Below are 22,076 nucleotides of genomic sequence, written 5' to 3' on the forward strand. Positions count from 1 at the left end.
CACTTTGTCTGTTCTTTCAATATTTTTCAGTCGATTTTTGAATGAATCAACGTCTACTTCCAAGTTCTTTATTAAATCTTGACAGATAATTTGACAATTGAGATGCCTGATCCAATTTGATCTCATAGCGTGCATTTTTAGCCGAAAGTTTTTTGTTTATTTTGTCTAGGCTTGAAATCATTGCTACATAGCCTTTTCTTGACATTTTTGCTTCCTCCATCAATAAAAATCACTTTTCCAATAAGGGGAAAGGTATCAACGTTGATCCATAATGTCACATCACATTCACTCATTGCATCAGAAGATTTTTGAGTGATTGTATTTTTGGTTTTAGGGATTTATGTCCAAGTGAGAGAAGCACCCTTTGGATGAAGTCAAAGGTGTACTTCAGTTGTTGAGGGTACTCCAAATTCAGAGCATAAATAAGTCCAAAGAGCAAGCACATGGCATGTGGAAGATTTCCAAGGTCATTCATGACAAGACTTCCTTCCAAAATGATGGCAGTACCTGAAGACTCAAGGTGCAGTGAGTCAGGGGAGGCCTGCCTGTCCTCAGGAATGATGGTCAGGATCCCAATGGGGGTGAGAGACGTCTGGCTCTTCGCAGTCCTAACAACAATAGAAGCAACACCACAATTACATATCAACGTAACACTTCTTCATCACGGCTGCTTCTCCTACAGTTTACAGCTGTCCCACCTATGGCAGTCCACTCATCATCAGCCTTCTATGACAGTACAGCGAGCGCATTTCCCAAGAGTGTCAGTGATAAATAAGTGTTGATGATGTTGGAAGGGAAAGTTCATAAAATTTTTACATGTTGCACTTCATCAGCTAAGTGTAATTCATTGTACTTTTTTGTTCTTGATGACATTCGGGTTTCACATGGTGTGACGCTAGAGAACTGAAACCTTTCGAAAGACAGCAGAGAACCACTAAAAGTGTTCTGATTGGGGATATTTCATCAGTGCATCATGTAAGAAGTACAGTAGCACTGATTCAGGCTGAGTGAAAGAACAGTAATTAAAACTAAAGCTATCAAAGTCACATAAGGAGCAGAATTAAGTGGGACATACCGCGGTGTGGAAGTATAAAAATGTAATAAAGATGACTTACAAAGCATGTCTTGAAGAAGTCTGTGTTCTCATCTCCAAGGATTACAGGAAGGCCACGGAGCACTGCCATTCGCTTCGCAGTAATATCTGAACTCTGAAAAATCATATCAAACACACATTACTCCTGTGGTAAAGAATAATCAATTAACAGCTCTGCATACACAGTGGGGTTGTGTATTTTGTTCCCAACATGATAATAAAATAATGACTTTGTATCTGAGAAACTCACCTCGGGTTCTGACTTGTTGCAGATACGTCTGAAGTTTCTGGGCAACACTTCCCCCCTTGCTCTTGAAAATCTCAAAGAAGCGAGGGGTGTATTTGTAAAGTTCTTTGGAAAATTCTGAACCCAGGTTTTTGCTCGACAAGCGACAGAACTTCATCATCCCAGCTGGCCAGGTGAAGATGGTGAAGTGCAGTACACGAACTGGTCCACTTGCAGGTCAGCAAGGAGTCCTGTTTGAACCTCTGTCACAGTCACAGCCAGGCACGTGCAGAGGGGGGGGCTGGGGGTGCTTGAGCACCTGCCCTTTTTGCTCCTTGCCCTAAAGTGCCCTTTTGGTCCAATTTTTTTTTTTTTTTTTTTTTTTTTAAGTTAATTTCCCAAGCCCTCCTCTGATATGTACTAAAATTATTATTTTTTGTTGTTGTTGTTTTTATTTAAAGAAAAACAACATAATAAGCCCTTCGGGTCACCTTGTTACCTTTGACCTTTTGTCCGTGACGCATGACGCAGCTGCCTCCCGCTCAGTCAGTGAGACTGCGCAGTAGCTTACTGCGGAGCTCAACGTGGAGGAGGAAGGAAGGAAAAGTAAGGAAAAACTGTTCTTATCTATCGATTCAGTATTTTATCATACAGACATTAGGCTGTTGTTGTTGTCCTATTAGCTAGCTGTTAGCTAACGAGTTTGGTAGCAAAGCAAGATAACTAAAAAGCTTCTTCCCTGTATCGCTAATGATAGCGGTCATTCTTCATTATTGCTGATGGGGCCACATCAACGATCCAAAACCGATCATCTCTCTATAATGAATATATGTCCGATTATCTAATTTCCTTTGCTGCATAATGTATATTAATTGCATTTATTCTGGCATTAGGTTAATGTATCTTGAAGGGGAATAGAATTTACAAAACTGCTTGAATTATAATGATTTATTTTTTTTAAACAAAAAGTTTTATTTTAATTTTTTTAATTAAATAACTAAATTTTGTCTTGTTAACTTAAAAAGTTCTTTGCAAAACAAACTTTTATTTGCACACATCAGAATTCTTTTGTTGCAATTTTCGGCCCTGCCCACGACGTCATGTGAGAAGCAAGCAAAACTTTGAATCACAAACAAAAACTTACAATAGCAAGAAAAGATTTATGACATGAGCAAATAAGTTTGTTCACAAATAATTTTTCTCACTTTGAGACATAAATCTCTGATTTTAATTTTTAAAAAAAATTTTTAAGCAAAACTTTTGTTTAAAAATTGTTTCAATTCAAAATGTATTGATCACAATTGTATTTTATTTAATTGAGGTTATTATTATATTTTTAATAGAATAATTGTGAAACATATTGAGCTCCACAGCAGAGGCCTCCTTTTCTCTGAAATTAATATTATGTTGTGCTAAGGACTGAAAAACATATTGGTTTAAACACAAAGGTAAATAATTGGTAGTGTGGTTAATACAGTGTTCTTATCATAATTCATTATGTTTTGCTTTTTTCAGTTCAAAGATGCCGCGTAAAGAAAGACGGCAGAAACAAAAAAGAAAAGAATTGATAGATGCAGCAAAAGGTAGTGGATTGTTGACCGACTGGGTCAGAACGAGTACTGCAGGTACGAACAAAAAAAAAAAAATGTTCTTTACATTATCAACATGTAACTTTTGGTAGTGAACAATATATTTAATATTACAGGGCATCTGTTGTGTTTTTCTTATGCTAAGATGTACTAAATTTAGGTGTAGAATAATGATTAGTTTGTTTCTTGCTCCCAGATGGACAGAAGGAAAGTGATAGATCAGAGGAGGAGACAAAAATGCAGTCAACAACACAGGAAGACAGGCAAGGAGAGGGACAACAGTCAGAAATAAACACTATGGATGAAAATGCAGAGCAACAAGTCAGAGAGAAGCCATTCATATTTTTAATGGACCTTCCACACCCAAATGACCCAGCACATGTCTTGCAGTTCAACATAAAATATGATGAAGCATTTATCCAAAATTGTGTAAACCAAGGACCATGCCAACCAGAGCTGTCATTTCCTAAAAATGAAGAAGGAAGGTCTTTTCAGAATAAATGGTATAAGAGTAACCCATGGCTGGAGTATTCTCCCAGTTTAAATTCCATGTTTTGTTTTAGCTGTCGTGTTTTTTTGAATGAAGAAAAGCACATGTTCCGCAAATCATGGAAGACAATAGGATTAAACAGATGGAACAAAGCATTACAGAAAATTAAAGAGCACAGTGGATCAGAGTCCCATATGTGTGCTATGGTAAAGTGGAACACTTTTCAGAAAAAATCCCTGGAGGCAGTTTTGGAAACAGGTAACCTTCAATCACAAGCTGCAAAAGACAATATTTATATTTTTAATAGTGTAATTCTGTAAAGACAAAATATGTAAATCGGAGCTAAACCATCAGCTCTGATTTACATATTTTGCTAAATTGCGGGTTTGAATATTGCAATACTTTCCTATAACAAAATAGACCTGCAGAAAGAAATTACTAATAAAATATCTAATATATGCATAGTGTTATGCTCCATATAGAGTTTTTCCTTAGCTTATATTGTATGTCTCACAATTTTGTAATTTATCATTTTTATTAAGCTCTGAAAGCTGTGTGGTTTTGTTAATAGTCTTTCCTAGAATGCGGTTAGATGTGCCCTTTTTTTTTTTTTGAGCACCTGCCCTTTCAGTGGTCTCTGCACGGGCCTGGTCACAGCTACCAGAAGGACTAAGGGTTAAAGAAGGAATAGTGTGCCTACAACAGAGTTCCTGGTCCTGCTTCAGAATCCCAGTGAACAATGATGCTGCTCATGACATTGTCTTACCCTCCAAAAGTAAAGTAGGTCAAATCCAAGCAGTAAAAGCAATGTATGTGGCACCAGCAGAATGAGCAACTTTGTCTGCATGGCAGAGCAAAACATAATATTCCATATGAATAATATATTAGCACTAAAACTGGCATCTGCACTAAAAGCCTGTCTGTCTGACAACCAAACACATATTCAGATGTAGCATTATGCTTGTGATGTTTTAGAAACTTCTGTATTTATTAAAAGAAACCCTGTTTGTAGAAAGAGTTTTAGTCCTTATGTTAGTTCTGTTAATGTTCTGGGGATGGAAATGAAGCTTCATCCCAAGAGTTGGAATGAAGGTTACAATCTTTATTATATAACCACAGTTATATGACATGAACTTTGTTAGATAAGTCAAAACATTCCCATTGGTGTGGGACACTCTACTTTATTATTGATGAAAACTGCAGTCTGGATATTTTTAAGTTATAGAATTGGTTTAGTATTAAAATGTGACTTTTGGTAATAGGTTCATTAATGCAGCTTAGTGTGGAAGTTAATACATTTACACCACATTCAATTTGTAAAAAATGATGACACATAAATATATATATATAAAACGTAAGCCCTGCCAAAATGAAGCAGGTCAATGCTGTCACAAGTGCTGCTCCTGAATGTTATGAAGGAAGAAAAACACGATTTTTCAAATTGAAAATCCAAATTTGAAGTTAGTGGCCAGAAATGTCAGCTTTTTTATTTATTTATTTTTTCAACCAAGCAATTGTGATAATTGCTTAATGATGAAAATAATGAATTTTCAATTCAGGGTTTTACCAAAATTCAAAGACGTTAAAAGAAAGAAATGTTTTAGTATCGTTACTATGTGGGCCACTTGATGTCAGAGGAGATAAAGCAGTTTTTTTCCCCAACACTTTGCACTTTGTTATAACTCTTTTATAAGTTTTAGTCATGATCCACCCATCCATTATCATCATACACTTATCACTAGAAGGGTCTCAAGGCTACCTTGGGTTAGAGGTGGGGTCACCCTGGACAGGTCGCCAGTCCATCGCAGGGCAACACAGAGACAGACAGGACAAGCAATTATACACACACACACACACACACACACACACCAATGACAATTTGGAGCGATAAATTAAACTGACACTTATGAGGCTTTTCCTGCTATTGCAAGAACAATTAAGAAAAATAAACAAACCGTTTTTGTAACTTCAACATCAGACCTGCGTTTTTATTCACAAACAAGTGTATGTTAGGAAAAAAATATTCTTGCCCATAATTTGATAGTTAGAGGGCGCAGATCGGCCCCCCTCCTCCTCCTCACCATGGGGCCGATGTCTGAACAACATGGAGGAGGAGAAACAGAGAGTCATTACCAGACGAGGGCAGCCAGACTAGTTTCTTTTGCTAAATTATTATATTTAGTTAAATATTACTGTTGAAGGGCACAAACAAGCTTCCTGACACACAGACAAAAAAAAACTCAAAAAGGGGCACTAGGAGCATCAAGGGAGCAGGGGCTCAAACCCCCTCCATCCCCCCCTCTGCACCTGCCTGTGAGTTACAACCATAAAGTATCATATGATTTGGTGTAGTACACCAAGACAAGGTTTTTGACCCACATGCAAAATGCAATGCGTAGGGGAAGAAAAACTACATTACCTTGAGTATACTAATCCAAATAATGAAACATAGAGGTGGCAGAGGGAATGCTTTTTATAATAAACCAAACACAAGGGAAGAACAATGACTGTAAACTAACACTGAAAAGAATGCAAAAGTAGAAGAATACACAATATCAAAAACCAAAGTGTGTGACACAACTCAGAGTAATTCTTTGGTTTGAACATAAAAAATAAAAAAAAACTTGCATTCTTTTCTAGGGAGCCTGCGATCAGATGCCTTACAGAAAGGGTGAGGAGCTGCAGTCATCGATTCTAGAGTGAACTTTGAGTAAAACTGTTGCACCTCTGCGTTGAAAGGAGCCAGTAGAAATGGTAAAGTGTCTGATCAGGAGGCCCCTGAGGTTTTCAGACACATTTCACAAAGGTCAGGCCCACGTTATTCAAGTTGTCATAACTATAATGTAAATGTAATAATTCATGCATGGGAGTTAATAACCGTAATTCATTTCAGACTTTTCATCGTAGCAGAATAACAAAGTGTTTACAATTTGAAGCTCCTGGATTTGACAGTGAACGTTCAGTGTGAGACTAAAAAGTCAAAGATCTTCATGCTTCGCCCGTTCTTGTTTGTGTTACCGTCCCTCACTAGGCTGCCGTGATTCATACGTTTCTGCCAATGTACAGTAATTATTCATGACAAGTAACACCTACTCCGTGTGGGTGGGAGAAAAGCGAGTCATGTTGACATGTCTCAGCAGGCAAAGCGGCAAATTGTATCTCACAGGAGATCGTGTGATTTGAGGCGTTTAGTTTAGTTTGATCTTTTCTGACATATTCAAGAATAAATGCCTGTTAGATATTCAGCTATGCTGCCTATAAACAGTAAGAGTTCAGTTTAAAAAAGAATATCTTAACACACGGTTCCATTCATGAAGTCGATGTTAAAATCCAACAGGAAGTTGAGTGACCTTCCTTTCAAATGAAAGTTTTGTTTAATTTTGAAGAGGGACATTTTATTTTTGTTGTATAATTATTATTATTATTATTTTTTATCCTATTTTGATAATAGTCTGGTGAAAATAAAAATGTATGTAAATAAATAAAATAAAGGCATTACTTTGTAAATGTTTAAAGTGTCAGTTTTTACAGGAGATTGGGTTTACTCCTATTTCCAGAGGGCTGTGTTTCACAAAATTAGGATTCACTAATTTAGGAAAAAGAACGAAGCTGTTCGAAGGTATTTATCTTAGATAGATAAGTAGGTGAATAGTTTTCTCTGCTTGTTGCTTTTTGTCTGGTAACAAACTGTTCCTTTGATTCAGTGTGTTGAATCAGCTGAACATTTAAAAGTAGACATTTGGAAAAAGACAATGATGTGCACAGATAAATCTTCTTAGATTGAAGGTGGCTTATAATGATGCATTAAGACTTTTGTTAAAAAAAGCCCAGATGGGCCAGTGACAGTGAACTGTTTGTATTTGCTCGCATCAGCACTTTCATGGCTGTTTTAAGAAAGCTTATGCATAAGTCTATTTGTCGTTTAAATGAATCTAATAATAGAATTATCCTACTTTTGACTAAAGCTAAATATAGTGCAGTAAAATACTCATCTGTACTTTGGAGACTTTGGTATGATTGTCTCCTGAATGGTAAGGAGCCTGTTTTATTTTTATTTTTTTTATTCTTTTATTGTATTTGTTTTCTTTTTTATGGAATTTGGACTTTGAGTCTGTAATAAATTATCTATCTATCTATCTATCTATCTATCTATCTGTCTGTCTGTCTGTCTGTCTGTCTGTCTGTCTATAAATCGCTAGTTTTAAACTAATTATATTGTAAGTTATTTTAAACAAATAAAGTGATAAAAAGACACTCCAGAATCCCCCTGGCTCTTTGTTGGCTCTGGAGCTGGCTAACTGCACAGACTGCAGACCAAGTTTTTGCTTTCTTGTGGTCTGACGTTGTGGATCTCAGTGCAAAGTCTGAAAAAATAAGTTACCGTAATTATCATCTGAGTTGAAATGACGATTTGTACAGTATGGGGTTTCTGACCATCCTCAAACAGAAAATCCAAAATGGCTGTCCAGTATGGCTTGTCCATCCGCCTGACGACTGCAGAGTCATCTGAGGACGTCATCAGGAGTGACTTACGCTGGAAGACTCGGATGTAAAGAGGAAAAAAGAAAATGGTGAGAGTACAGTACCCTTTGGTACTAATGTACTGCTGACCACCTGACCTGATTAGACACACAAGCGATCAGCCCGAAACCTGGGAGTAGTGATGGACTCTGACCTGAACCTCCAGAGCCACATAAAGACAGTCACAAAGTCGGCCTTCTGTCACCTGAAGAACATTTCCAGGATTAAAGGACTAATGTCTCAGCCAGATCTAGAGAAACTCATCCATGCGTTCATCTTCAGTCATATTGATTACTGCAACAGCGTCTTCACAGGTCTGTCCAACAAATCAATCAAACAGCTGCAGCTGATCCAGAATGCTGCTGCTGGCGTTCTCACTAAAACCAGGAAGACAGATCACATAACACCAGTTTTAAAGTCCCTCCAATGGCTCCCTGTAGCTCAAAGAATAGATTTTAAAATACTGTTGTTAGTTTATAAATCACTGAACGGCTTAGCACCACAATACATTAAAGATCTGCTGTTGTTGTATCAACCTTCCAGACCTCTCAGGTCTTCTGGTTCTGCTCTGCATCCCCAGAACCAGAACCAAACGAGGAGACGCAGCTTTCAGCATCTATGCACCACAAATTTGGAACAAACTTCCAGAAAACTGTTAAACAGCTGAAACACTGACTTCTTTTAAATCTCAACTGAAAACCCACCTGTTTAGAATTGTATTTGAAATGTAATCAATTACAAATTTAACCTGACTTAATGTCGTGTTTTGATTATTGATTCTGTGTTGCATTGTGTTTCTGTGTTTGTAATGATGTAAAGCACTTTGAAATGCCTTGCTGCTGAAATGTGCTATACAAATAAAATTTGATTGATTGATTGATGACAATCATTCAGTCTCACAAACTGTGGTTTGTTTATTAGATAGTCGTAGATCCCAGCCGATTGTTGAGGCATCCACCTGAGTTTTCTGGACTTTCTGACAAATAAGAGTGGATTGAGTTCATGTGCAACAGCCAACAGGAAAACTGAGTCTGAACTTGGGGTCAGCTTAGATTGTCCAAGCTGGAATTCGGTCTTTATGTGTCTGTTCTATTTGATTCTTCCAACTTGGAAACGTCGACTTCAAGATGATTTTGGCTAACAGAGTCCAGATTTTATCTAGAAAGACCAAAAAACTTCAGTTAAATTCCTAAAGCGGATGTTACGATTGAGGGCTAGTCAACAGGTAATTCTGGCATCTGGACGATATTCTGGGTTAACAAAACCAGTCCGTTTTTACAGCTACAATTTGGCTGTTTTATTTTGAAACACCACAACCGGAACAAGGCGATAACACCTCTAACTTGTTGGTGTTTTCGTTTTCCTCCCCTGAGCGAGTGACAGGCGAAACAGGAGGAGGGAGCAGAAGTTTTCCTTAGCTTCGCCTGCTCGTTCTCATCATGGAGGCTCGGGGACATTTCTCCCGTGAGGAAATCAACAGCACGGTGTGGGAAGTCCCGGAGAAATACACGCGGCTGAAGCAGATAGGAACTGGGGCGTACGGTGCAGTGTGGTGAGTGGCTTGTGGGGGCGTGAGTGTGTGTGTGTGCGTGTGTGTGTGTGTGTGGAGCTGTGAACTCGGTGTATACACAATGTTCAGTTTCTGGCGATGCCTACAGCAGCTGCAAGCAGCGTGTGGTGGGCCTGGCGTGATATCCTGTACAACACTGATGTCTGTCTGCCCTGACGACACAGCCAAAACACTTACGTAGGAAGATGGAAGCTTCTACCACTTCCTATCAAAAAGAAAGAAAAATAAAAATCACTTTCTGACACATAAACACTTGCCTTTCAGGTCAAAATGTGTTTTAATGCACAGTGCGGATAATATATGGATTAAAGATGGATTGCATTAATGTGCAGGTATCTTATGTTGCTACATTATGAAACCATTAAGTCATGCAGATGAGAAAAAACGTTGAGGCAAATATGGTGACTGCACTGGATTCATGCAGCATTCCTCATGCACACTATTGATTTTGATGCTAATGTACTCTATTACTTTGCATTTATATCCTAAAAGGTTTGAAAGATTTGACAATATAATGGATTATATTATATACAGGCAGGAGTCAGTACAACAACCATGAGTAAAGATATTGCTGTTTGTAATGTTTATTATCCTGTGTAATGTAACTTGAAACAAAAATCCAAAACATAGTAGCTTTTTTATGCAAAAGAGCAACAGTTATTCCTACTGCTGTTAAAATGGCGTAACATACAGGTTATTACAGTTATATTAATGTTATCAGCTATTTCTATTTGACCTGAGCAAACTGACTGCTAAGTTTAGTAGCAGCTTTAAAGCTTTTTATTGTGCAAAATAGTATAATTTTTTTGCCAATTGAACCGTTATTATTAATACCATTATTAATTAACCTATGTTTTTTGTTTGTTTGTTTTTTTAATAATGAGGGTCCATCTGAAAACATGGTATGAGTTTATGGAGTTCATAAGTTTCTTACTTCTTCCTACTCCTTTCCGAGCACGTTAAGATTATTGTGGTACAAAAAAAAAATGTGTCTTTTGCATTGCTTGTTCATGTCTGTTATTTTATACTGCTATCATGTTCGAAATAAATAAATAAAATAAAATTCAAAATAAATAAATTATAACGTAACACAGGTATTACAAGTTAATAGTATTTGGTGTCAGCCATAAATATTTAAATGTTGAAAACTGTCATGGAACTAACAGTTTTCCAGTTGGCGTCATGATATTTAGGTAATATAAGTGAATGCATGAGAAATGTGTCTCATTGTGCCCTACAGAACCCCATGCATCAGAAATATTAAAAATAAAAAGCCAAGGCAAGTTTATTTGCATAGCACATTTAAGAAACAAGGCAAATCAGAGATGAAAACGTAAAACAAACACAAGATTTACTCAGTTGTCATTGTTAAAATAATCATCATAAGACTAAAATGAAACCACATTCCAGTCATAATTAATCAGTAGTTTATCTAAATTAGATCCACTTCAAAAAATATGTTGACTTTCTTTCAGAACAAAAATCAAAATGTGTTTGAAGTGATGTCTTTTTTCCAATTGGCTTCCTCAGAAAAACACATATAATGCAGTTCTAGTCAGCTGTGTGTCAAATTACAGCCAAATGGTTTATATTTACGTTGTGATCCTTTAGCTGCTGTGTACACAGAGGAGCTTTACAGGTGAAAAAACAATTCATCAGGCTGCTAAACAGAACAAAGTGGAAGTTAAAAAGGGCTGAATTTGAATACAAACAACATGTCATGAACTCTGCCACCATTACCTCTAATTTCCCCAAACAGCACATCTTGTCTAAACTCTCACTATGGAAACAGTAAAGCAGAGAGATCGTAGAGATGGTACACTTCATTAAATGAGCAGTTTAAGGTACTGTACTTCCTGCAGACGTACGGTGACATGCATTAGCTGCGGCGCACGTACTGTAAGCGACTGTAAAATCCTGTTTGTGGTTTTTTGAACCGGTGCGTCAGGGCTGAAAACAGCACAAGCGATTTGTGTGGTGTGTGTTAGTGCATGCGGCTCCAAATAGTCTAACAAGCCTCTCCTCCCACATATTGGTGCTCTGCAGATCACTGCAAGCGTGTGCACATCAAAAGTTGCCAAACATTTCCACGCTGAGCCTCAAGAAAAAAAACCAGCAGACCACCAGTCATTCTTTGTACCTAGATGCTAATCCTGTCGAAGGGCAAAACCTCAAGGCTACTCATCCTTTCATTTCCCCCCCTGCTCTGGCTTCCCACGGACGCCTTCGTAGTGAAACCCGCGCGGGCTTAGCACCGAGCTAATGATGCGTTGTTGCTGATGTTTCGTCTCCTTCCTCCCACAGCTCGGCAATAAACGACAAGAGTAAAGAGAAAGTGGCCATAAAGAAGCTCCACAGGCCCTTTCAGTCGGAGATCTTTGCCAAGAGGGCGTACAGGGAGCTCCGGCTGCTCAAACACATGAAGCACGAGAATGTGAGGAGATGATATTACAACAGACTACAAACGTGTTTGTGTGTGGGTGTGGGGGTGTGCGTGTGTGTGTAGTTTCTCAAAATGAAAGTCTTCCAGTAAATAAATCACTTGCTTCATCCAGCTCTCATTCCATGCAGGTGATAGGACTCCAGAATGTGTTTACACCTGCCTGCAGCTTGGATGATTTCCAGGACTTGTGAGTACTTTTTACCGCACTGACATCGACTTGCAACATATGAGGAGCTTGGGACACACCTGAGGCTCTGGGAACAGGCAGCTGTTGTCGGTTATGAGAAGCAGGCAGCAGGTTTTCTCTTTGTCCCAGAAATTATTGCCATAAACTGCTGTTTTGTTGTCTGGAGAGCATTTTCAAGTAATATAATGGTAATGCCATAATAATGCAAGAACGCATTCTCAAAGATCAATAAACTTTAAAGTTCAAAATGAACATTTAACACTGGAACTGGAGGATGTGTTAAATATCCAAAATACATAAACAAAACAACAGAAACAACAAATGAAATTAAGTTTGAAGTCTCTGCAAACAAAATTGTCCTTCTAAAAAAGGGCCAGTTGAGCCCAAAGCACCAGGCTGAAGACTTTTATCTTACAGTTTTTGGTAAAAAGAGGGAAAAGAAGAAAACGATAAAGCACGCAAAAGGAAATTACTGAGCTTGCTTAAATTTATTATGCGATTAATTTATTTATTGCTTGCTGTGACAGGCCTAGACAGGACTATACCAAATTACTTTCATTGACCTGCTGCAACATATTTCTGTAGTAGTTGAAATATGTTGCAAGCTGGAGTAGCTTGTAAAATGTACTCTGGGTTTTGCTTTCCAGGGAAGGCATGTTCATGTGGATGGAAGTGTGTTCTTAAAATGATTCCTTCATCGTAAATTTAACTATCGCTAAAATAATTCCCTTAGAGGCACACAATAAAGGAACGAGACAAATAAAAAAGGGTTAATTTTAACTTCTGCATTTTGATTCAGCGCCCCGTACAAATAAAAATAGCCTAGAGCGACCAAAAATATTCAGAGATCAATTAAGTAATAAACCTTTTTGTAAAGTTTAGATTTATGGCCTTGTCTGAACTGAACGGGCCAGAATTATTTGGCTGATGGTTGGGTCGGGCGTGGACTTCTGTGGCGAGTTTCTTAAGCCTGCAATACATTCAGCACAGAGAAAACCAGACGAGAATACACAATATAAAGTCGTGGTAATCTGCTTATTATAGTGTAAATAGAGGAGTACATAGTTTAATCTGTTAAGAAAATAAAGAAAGTAAGTAGGGTGCAGAAGTTAATCAGACTGTAACAAGCACAGCACACTGCATGCACACACAGGTCCACCCTACTGCACGCTTATCAATCACACGTCCCCGACGGTTTGACCTTGACTCACCTCATGGTTACAACAAGCGACAAGATGGAGCTGGGAGACGCTAAACAAAAGCTAACAAAGGGAGAAGCTACACTGCTTATGAAAACAGTAAAATCTTAATTAAAGTATCACGTCGAGCCTATAATTAAAGTTAATTGGATCGAGTTGGGCTCAGACACAATGCCTGTGGGCTCAGGCCCGGTTAGGTTGGATTTTTTTAAAGCTTGATCTAAACTCTACTTGAGTGCAATTTATTCCCAATATAAATCTAGCTGTTCTGAAGTCCTCAGATGTTTGTTTTGCTTCGTCTCCACTGAGCGGTACTGCGTGGGTCGGTGCGCTGTTTTATGGTATTAGGGAGAATGTTTCCACTGCCAATTGGACTCTCAGTAGGCAGATGGGGTTAAACCCAAACGCCCAACATGGCTTACTAGTGTGTTGACAAACACATGACGCCTGGCTTGTCTCAAAAAGTGATGTCTTTCTATCTCCCATCACTGAACGGTGTTGTCTGATGGCCGTAGCTCCGCCTTAACTGTATCTTTGTTCTATGGACCTACGACTGAAGGGGGTCCAGGAATGCTGCGGTTGTATGTCCCGCTTTTACAATGGAAACAGACTAATTGGTGTACCACACTGACATGCGCTATACCACTCAGTGGAAACGAGGCATTTGAAAACCGAGGTGGACCATGGTAACTTTGGAAGAACTGTAGAGATCCACAGCTCAGGTGGAAGGATCTGTCAAAGGCTACTACGGTATTATGACTAATAGCCAACTATTTGTTGTGCAATTCAAGAATATGACCTTTATGGAAAAGTGGCAGAATGGCCAGATAAGACAAAAACAGAACGTATTGTTAATGCAAGGCACTAACAATAAGACTGGAAAGCTGCTGAGACTTAATTGTAGAACCGATGGAGCTAAATCAAGGCTAGCCTGGGAAGAAAACCCACTAACAGCCACAAAGGGCTTAATGGCGAGGTGGCGGTTCACCTTGTAGTTCAACAACAATCCTAATCATACAGCCGCAGCTACAATGGAGTGGTTTAAGCCCAGTCAAAGTTTAGACCTAAATCCAACTTAGAAAATAAAGCAAAACTTGTTGCCACAGATGTTCTCTGTCCAATTTTAGAGATCTTGAACCTTTTTGCAGATAGGAATTGGCAAACACTTCAGATGTGCAAAGCAACTGTAACTGCAGCAAAAGTTGTCTTTACAAAGCATTGACTCATAAACAGACACCTTTACTATACAGCTGTATTCACAGTTTAATTACACAAAGGCAGATATTAATGACGAAGTTCAAGCCTTATAAATGGGACTGAATAGAAAAGCATGCTAACACTTCTTTAAGGAGTTTTTCAGGAGTATCTTCCAATGGAGGTTGAATCTCATTCAGACCCACTTCAACGTACACAAGCCTCCTCTAAGCTAAAGCATAGCGCTGCAGCTTTAGCAGGGTGGGGAACTTAGCAGAGCATTCACACCTTCCCACCTCTCTACACCCTTCCCCTTTTACATCTCCACATCTTTTCCCCAGCTACCTGGTGATGCCTTACATGTACACTGACCTGTCAAAGGTGAGGGGTCAGCTCTCTGAAGACAAAGTCCAGTTCCTCGTTTACCAGATGCTCTGTGGACTGAGGGTGAGGCTTTTCCCAAAATGTTAAGGATGTGATTTTTACTTATTTAAAAAACAAAAAACACATAAAAGCAGCTTGAAGTTTAGATACACAAATAAAGAAATGTAACTTTGGTTCTGCTTCTCCTCCTGCAGTACATTCACAAGGCAGGAATCATCCACAGGGTAAGCAGCTGACACAACTTTCATTGAGTATTACAAAGAAATGTAAACTCTGCCTACACTTTGCCGTTTTTTATTTTAATAAATAATAAATAACGAGTCAGCAAAAAAATCTGCCCCAACTGGTAAGATGAGTCGAATCCCTCTGATGTTCGACTGCATGTCTAGAGTTGTTAGGCCACACCCAGGGTCTGTAGGTTAGCCTTATGTTGTTCTTTACTGCTTCAGTCACTTCATTATCTTCTCCATCTAAAAGCACTGAAGGGCACGCAAAGCGCTCATGGCTCTGAGGATCACAGAGGGATGTTTAAGAAGGCATCAGGGAGAAACCACAAGACTGTCCCTAATGGAGGCTGATTATCGGAATAAGAGTCTATTAATTAATTCGTCTGTAGAAAAATATCTGGGTTTCAAGAGGCAGATGTAAAGTCATTAATTCTGCTTCTGAAGCCACTCAAACCACATTTCATGTGGCATATTTATGCCACATGTTGTTTTTAAAATGCTTCCCAACCGAAAGACATCCTGCTGGTTTGTAGAGTGATTTCACAGTTACAGAGCTTGCCTTCAGATTTCCCAGTTTCATTACTGTCTGTGTTTTAGAGAAGTGTGTTCTCTTCTTTCGTCATATCTCGATTTCCACAACGTTTGACATAAATTGAAAGTGTTTGTGGGTTTTTTTTGTTGCTGACAGAATTATCTTTTAGCATTTTAAACAAACCCAAAACCAGCATCCCCTAAAATTACTGGCAGTCCTGGTAAAGTGTAAAGTTCTACTGTTGCCTTTTTGTTATCTTGAGCCAGTATTCCCATTCTCCTCTGATATCAACAAGATATATTTATCTATACAGCTGCTGTTCACTGGATATTTTCCCTTTTCTGACCTTTCTATGCAAACCTGAGTTATGGTTGTTCATAAAAGTCCCTGTAGATCTGCAGTCTCTGAGCAGGGAGGATTTCCAGTAGCAGTCAGTCTTGCACCAAATCTAAAGAAGCCTCTGACTGAAGACAAAAGAGTTGAGAATGTGATCCTTGCCCAATATGACGGATGGAAGAGCCGTCCTTATTCTCTGCTCGTTGGTCCTGATCTGTTCGTTTCAACTCCTCTGGGATTTGGGAACGTAGATCTATTGTTATTAGAGTGTTGGGAATGCCCATCTATTCCAGGTTGTAAATATAATAAATAATAGAAAAATTGAACAGCTTGTTGCCATGTTTATGGATCATAAAAGATATCCAAAAGTAAAAAAAAAAAAAAAAAAGTATGAGCAAAAATTGTTCCAGCTGCACGGCTTTCAAAACCAGAGGGAATAATTTTCCAAACATTCAATGTCTCAACCAAAAGAAATGATTAACAAAAGTCCACAAAAACAATAAATCAGAACTAAAGTAGCAGAGCTACTTCAGCATGCCTTGAGCAGCGCAACTCTAGAAACTGAATATGAATAGAATTTGCCTGCAGAAATTGAAAGACGGGAACATACTGGACCCGGTACGCATGCAAAAAGTTCTTGCAGTGGGCCGAAATGAGCAGTTTGTGTGCAACATGAGAACAGCTGTGATCCTTCATCTCTTCCATCTCTACGTAGTTTTTTAAAAATTCTGTAGTAAGCTGTGTTCATGCACCTAACAGATCGTGTCTGGTTGGTGGTGTGGGGATTTGTTTGGTTTCTCTGTGTTTGAAGTGCGACCCTGCTATTCCTCTGCTAAGACCCAAACCTGTTCGGGTGTCACCAACACATTATGTCGCAGTATCAAAATGCTTCGTAGTATTGCGTGTTTTGGCTTGCGGTTGAATCGCTCGATGAGGCTTGTGTTAAAGGAGAAAAACAATCGTTATATGACGCGTTGAAACAAACAGCTGAGCCTCGTTATCCCCACGGGAACTGCGACGTTAAAGCTCCTTTTGCTGAGTGAGGGAGTCCAGTCACTGTAATTTCTTGTTAATTACTGTGTGACCCGCTTAGCCATCACTCATCTGATTTCATTTTGCAGGATCTTAAGCCTGGAAACCTGGCTGTTAACCAAGACTGCGAACTGAAGGTACAAGATTTATAATTTGACTTTTTCAAAAGTATTCATTCAAATCCTGAAGTCCTTTAGATTTAGGATTTAATGTTACAGACCAACACAAAGTAGCACAAGTGGAAGGAGAGGGACATATTGTCTAGAACATTTTTGCAAATAAGAATCTGTAAACTGGGTTGTGTTTGTATTCAGACCCTAATATGATATTACGGGTGTTGTTTATCATTTATTCTGAAAAATTTATTTTCGCTGCAAGAATTTGGATTTATCGTTATCATGATAGATTTCAGTTATGGATGTTGACTTACATAAAACTGACTGTGATCGGAGCATTATTTTTGCTAGTGTCTCCACTTTTTCTTCCGCGAGAGCATCAATAAATATCAGTAAATTTGAAAATATGGTTAAATGCAGTCACTTTGTGAAGTTTAGTGATATAAATCACACTTTTGTAAGCAAGTGGCATCCTGAAGAAGCTTATTTCAGATGACAATGTGTTTCAAGAACGATATTTGTGTTTGTGACGCTATGAATGCTGTGACATGCAGTTACCCTACAGCCAAACTATTTATTGCCTAAAAAAACAAATAATAAATATTTCTTTTAAATCAAAATAGTTCCTCAAAATATTGTAATAAAATTCTATGTCCGTATCGCCCGCCCCAACTCTGATACCCTGAAAGAAAATCCTGCGTATGTAGTACAAGTATTTTTTTATCCTGTGTTTTTTTTGCAAAATGGCTCAAGATCAGAGATTGGACGGATGGCGACCTTGAAAATCAGTTTTTGAATTGTTGCCTATCATGACCCGTCTAGCGGTGGCCAGATCGTAACGTGAAGGATCCACCCTCTTCAGATCTCAAGCAGCCAAGAGAGACAAAGTTTAACATTTTATAATGTTATTTATTTAATGAAAGATGTATTTTTGAATGAGATGTTACAAGTAGTAGAGTAGATGGCTTTCAAATAAAAATTAAATAAAATAAAACAAAGAGAGTTTGAACAGTAGAGCGTTCAGCTGGGATTTAATGACAGCGCGTCAGAGGTGAATGTTGACGTTTAATCTAAATAGTGGAATCATGTGCATAAGTTGTACATTTAAAGAGTAGAGATGCTTTCTGTCCATAAAGACGCATTCACAAAGCTGGCGGCTCCACTGAAGGATGACTGCAGCTGGAACCGGTACCGGTACCACACGGGTACTTCTATAAGTTTAGAGCTCCAGGATGATCAGTCTGGATTAATCTAAACACTAATAAACCATCATCAACATTTCCCAGCAGATCAATATGATCAATCGCTCCCTCTGAATCCTTCCATTGGCGATGTTCTCCATCAGAGCCAAAGCGCTCCACAGTTAGCGGCTCACCTTTATGCAGCTACTTAAATACGTGTGATTGTCTACACACCTCCATCACCTTAAAAATGATCAAACCTGTTTGGAGTTTATCTGCGGATCCAAACATGTTTCTTTTTTTAGTGAGAATGAAATTACCCCATAGATGCATTGCATGCGCTTCGGCGCACAGAACAATTACATCTTGATGAGACAAAAACTGAGGAAGTGTTTTATTTACATTCCAGTGAGGTTTTCACATGCTTTTATTTGTGTATAATCGAGAGCTTTCCCTCTGACGTAAACCTAGAATTGAATTGTTCATTCGTATGGTAACAGCAGGTGGTATCCATGGTGGAAAAGAAGTTAATGTCCGGATCCAAATCACTGCCAAAATCCATAAAACTAAATTCTTGGTAGTCAAAGGGTGATAATTCTAATTGACAGTGTTCATAAGTTCTTAGTATGAAATTGACTTAGTTCAGTTCAGTCAGTTATATCCATGATATTGTTTTTCCGTGTGACTCTGTTACCTCCTTCGTCGCGTCATTCACACACATTTGTCCAAATCCTCCATGGATTTGATCATCTACACTTTTGATTTTTCCGATGTTCCTAGTAATTTTATAAATATTTTGCAGTTTGCTGTCCATGTGCTCTGAATTTTCTTTTGCTTTCTCAACTGCCTAGCTCTTCTGGCAATACCCGCAATATTCTTGGTGAGATGCTCATTCAGGAAGACATTTGAGCCTTTCAATTTCCATCTTTGCTTCAGCAGCGCATTCTTATGTTTGCGGTTCACAAGCCGCAGAATGGTAGCTTGTTTATCTCCAGGATAAGATCTCGGCTTCACCGTCAGTCCAGTTGCGATCCCGTCATTTATTCTGGTACACTGTTCCAACTCATTCATTCATATACTATATCATCAAATTTCTGACCTCGAGGTGGTGGTGTGTTTTTTCCATGTAATTATTTTTGTTCAAACCTAGGACTTGTCAGGATCTGTGTTTTCTGTGTTCATTTAGAGTTTTTTTGTGTCCTTGAGTCTCTTCGTTGTCCTGTCCTCCCCTTGATTGTTCCCAGGTGTGTCTCGTTCTGTGATTACCCTCCCGTGTATTTAACTCCACCTGTGTTCCTTGTTCCTCGTCGGGTCCTCGTCAATGTTTCGTCAATGTTTAGTCTCCTCGTGTTCAGTTTGTGTTACTCCTGCTCGTTGTTTGGACTAAGTTATTTTCATTAAAAACATCATAATTCATCATTCCTGGGTCCGCTGCCTCTGCCTCACCACCTCACACCCGCACCGCTTCATGACAGGACTAAGTGTGTAGGTGTCTACAGAATATTTTCAAAACATATTAACATCACAAACGGTAAAGCAAATTTGCGTGCTTTTTTTCCGAAATCAAAACAAAAAATTGAGATAAAGCTGAGAGAGTGCAATAAAATGACATTTCAATAGGGAATCTGAAACTAAAATATTGCTCTTACCACTCTAGTGTCGATCCAATACTAATACCAATGTTATCAGTGTTATCAGTGTTTTAGACAGATCCGCCCACCTTTATTATTTACCTTCCGTTACACAAATACTTTGTGTTGTGTGTCGCATTAAATCCCAATAAAATATGTCAAAATTAATAGGAAAGTGACAAAATGTGAAATTTCAAGGGTCTTTTGCAAATCACTGTAGATGCCCAGTTTTAGTTTAGGTTTAAAAATGCATAACATTTATATATATAAAACTCTTGTTTTATAACACTAAACATATGTTTCCATGTCAGATATTTAGAAGCAGGTTGTGCTCGTTGCGTTCAGACATGGTGTGCTCCTGGTGCAGATTGTTACCAGTTTCTCTGGTGTCCGGTACAGATCCTGGACTTTGGGCTGGCTCGCAGTGCTGATGCGGAGATGACGGGCTACGTGGTGACCCGTTGGTACCGGGCGCCTGAGGTCATTCTGAACTGGATGCACTACACCCAGACTGGCAAGACATCTGTAGCTGTTACATATTATTAATGTACTTCTGTTCTCGCCTTACCGTTCTGTAACTCTGAACCTTTGCTCGTCACGTGCAAACTTCCTGTTTTACATGAAGCTCGTGTTTTTGCTTTGTCTTTGCTTTTCCAGAGCCAGCAAGTTCCTAATCTGGAATATTAGTTCTTAAAATGCATTTTTATGATTGGGTTACATTTAGAAACATCTTCCTTGATCTTTCTTTTTTGATTTATTTTCTTACTGTTAGCCTGATTGAACTGCCCCGACGGTCTGTCATTGTGATGGGTCTGTCTCTCTAGGATATGATTTTAATTTTAGAAGCAAGTTGTTCAAAACACACTGCGGCACACAGAGAGCAGCTTTTTTGGGATTGTGTTGCTCACCAGATGTTCTATTCCAGGCCGTTTTAACATAAATTCGGTTTTACCGCCCTTACATTCCAGATATCTCAAATTGTTTTATGATTAGACGTTTAAGTAATTTAAGATATCTCTACTTATGTTTTGACTAGACAAAATACCTATTTGAGCTATCTCTAATTATGTTAAAACGGCCTCCCGTAGCTGTTCCCCATTTATCTGTTGTGAATAAGGGCTGAGTGGTGCCATGTAAATGCCACCTTCCTCATTTTTATTCCACCTTGCTGTAGATATGGCATATTCTGCTTTGGTTGTTACTGATGTTTCTTTCTCTTTCCCTCCTTCTTTTAGTGGATATTTGGTCTGTGGGTTGCATCATGGCTGAAATGATCAACGGAAAAACCCTCTTTAAAGGAAAAGACTGTATCCTTTAATGTTTGTCATCTTTTAATCTGTTTTTATTATTATGACTTTATGACTGTGTGGTAATTAAAGAGGTTGATAGCATCTCTCACAAGCAGGAACGTGTCAATTTGATGAGAACAGTAAATCGGGCACTAAGTGGATCACACGGTACTATTACCACAAACTGCGTATTTGAGCAACATGTTTCCTGACTTGGTATCGTGTTTTTACTTTAGATTTGTCTACTACTTCCTATGTACTTTACAGATTTATAGAGCTTATTAGAAATTTAAATTGGCTCTTTCCTGTTTTTAATTAATCTGTCATGTTTTTTTTTAAACCACATTCCCAGAGCTTGTTTTGCAGCCATCAATGATTAGCACCAGGATTGTTGACCGTAACCCTTTAATAACCAGACATGGACCAGCTATCCCAGATCATGAAAGTGTGTGGCGTGCCTGGACAAGAGTTTATACAGAAGCTTGAAAGTCCAGAGGTAAGACTTGATGTAGTGTCAATATGTTGATGTAGCTAATAAAAGTCAGTCATGATTTCACTCAGAAATCTTTATTTCATTTTTTTTTTCCTAAGTAAGGCTGCCAAACTAATCGTTTTCATGTTGGCAAAGAAAAACGACCATCTGCTGTCATCATGATCAGCAGCCAGAGCTTAGCAGATCTTGAGCGTATCATTCTAAGATGTCATTCTAAAAAAATAGTATATGTTAACCTTATATGTATAGCTTTAACCTTGTCTGGATTAAAGAATATCCACAATAAATGTGCTTATTTTGAATTTCCTTGATTATCACCTTTTAAAAGAAACATTTATGTTTA

General features: G+C 38.5%; 1 protein-coding gene and 2 long non-coding RNA genes across 3 annotated transcripts in view; 2 read left to right on the forward strand and 1 right to left on the reverse strand.

Moving 5' to 3' along the window:
* Window positions 1-227: 227 nt before the first annotated feature.
* LOC116719409 (uncharacterized) lies at window positions 228-2,541 on the reverse strand. The gene is made up of 3 exons (XR_004339175.1): window positions 1,344-2,541; window positions 1,116-1,208; window positions 228-608 (listed from the first exon to the last, which is right to left on the reverse strand). It is a non-coding gene; the product is annotated as an uncharacterized LOC116719409 (long non-coding RNA).
* Window positions 2,542-2,853: 312 nt separating this feature from the next.
* LOC116719266 (uncharacterized) lies at window positions 2,854-3,423 on the forward strand. The gene is made up of 2 exons (XR_004339152.1): window positions 2,854-2,944; window positions 3,105-3,423. It is a non-coding gene; the product is annotated as an uncharacterized LOC116719266 (long non-coding RNA).
* Window positions 3,424-9,264: 5,841 nt separating this feature from the next.
* mapk13 (mitogen-activated protein kinase 13) overlaps window positions 9,265-22,076 on the forward strand; it is a 36,345-nt gene continuing 23,533 nt past the window's right edge. The window contains exons 1-9 of the mRNA XM_032570006.1: window positions 9,265-9,471; window positions 11,794-11,923; window positions 12,061-12,119; window positions 14,854-14,959; window positions 15,091-15,120; window positions 17,113-17,160; window positions 20,351-20,465; window positions 21,187-21,258; window positions 21,657-21,736. Coding sequence (XP_032425897.1) covers window positions 9,359-9,471; window positions 11,794-11,923; window positions 12,061-12,119; window positions 14,854-14,959; window positions 15,091-15,120; window positions 17,113-17,160; window positions 20,351-20,465; window positions 21,187-21,258; window positions 21,657-21,736 — 753 coding nt within the window. The 5' untranslated portion in view covers window positions 9,265-9,358. The remainder of the gene's footprint in view (window positions 9,472-11,793; window positions 11,924-12,060; window positions 12,120-14,853; window positions 14,960-15,090; window positions 15,121-17,112; window positions 17,161-20,350; window positions 20,466-21,186; window positions 21,259-21,656; window positions 21,737-22,076) is intronic.

Source organism: Xiphophorus hellerii, chromosome 1 (assembly GCF_003331165.1).
Source record: "Xiphophorus hellerii strain 12219 chromosome 1, Xiphophorus_hellerii-4.1, whole genome shotgun sequence".
NCBI lineage: Eukaryota > Metazoa > Chordata > Actinopteri > Cyprinodontiformes > Poeciliidae > Xiphophorus > Xiphophorus hellerii.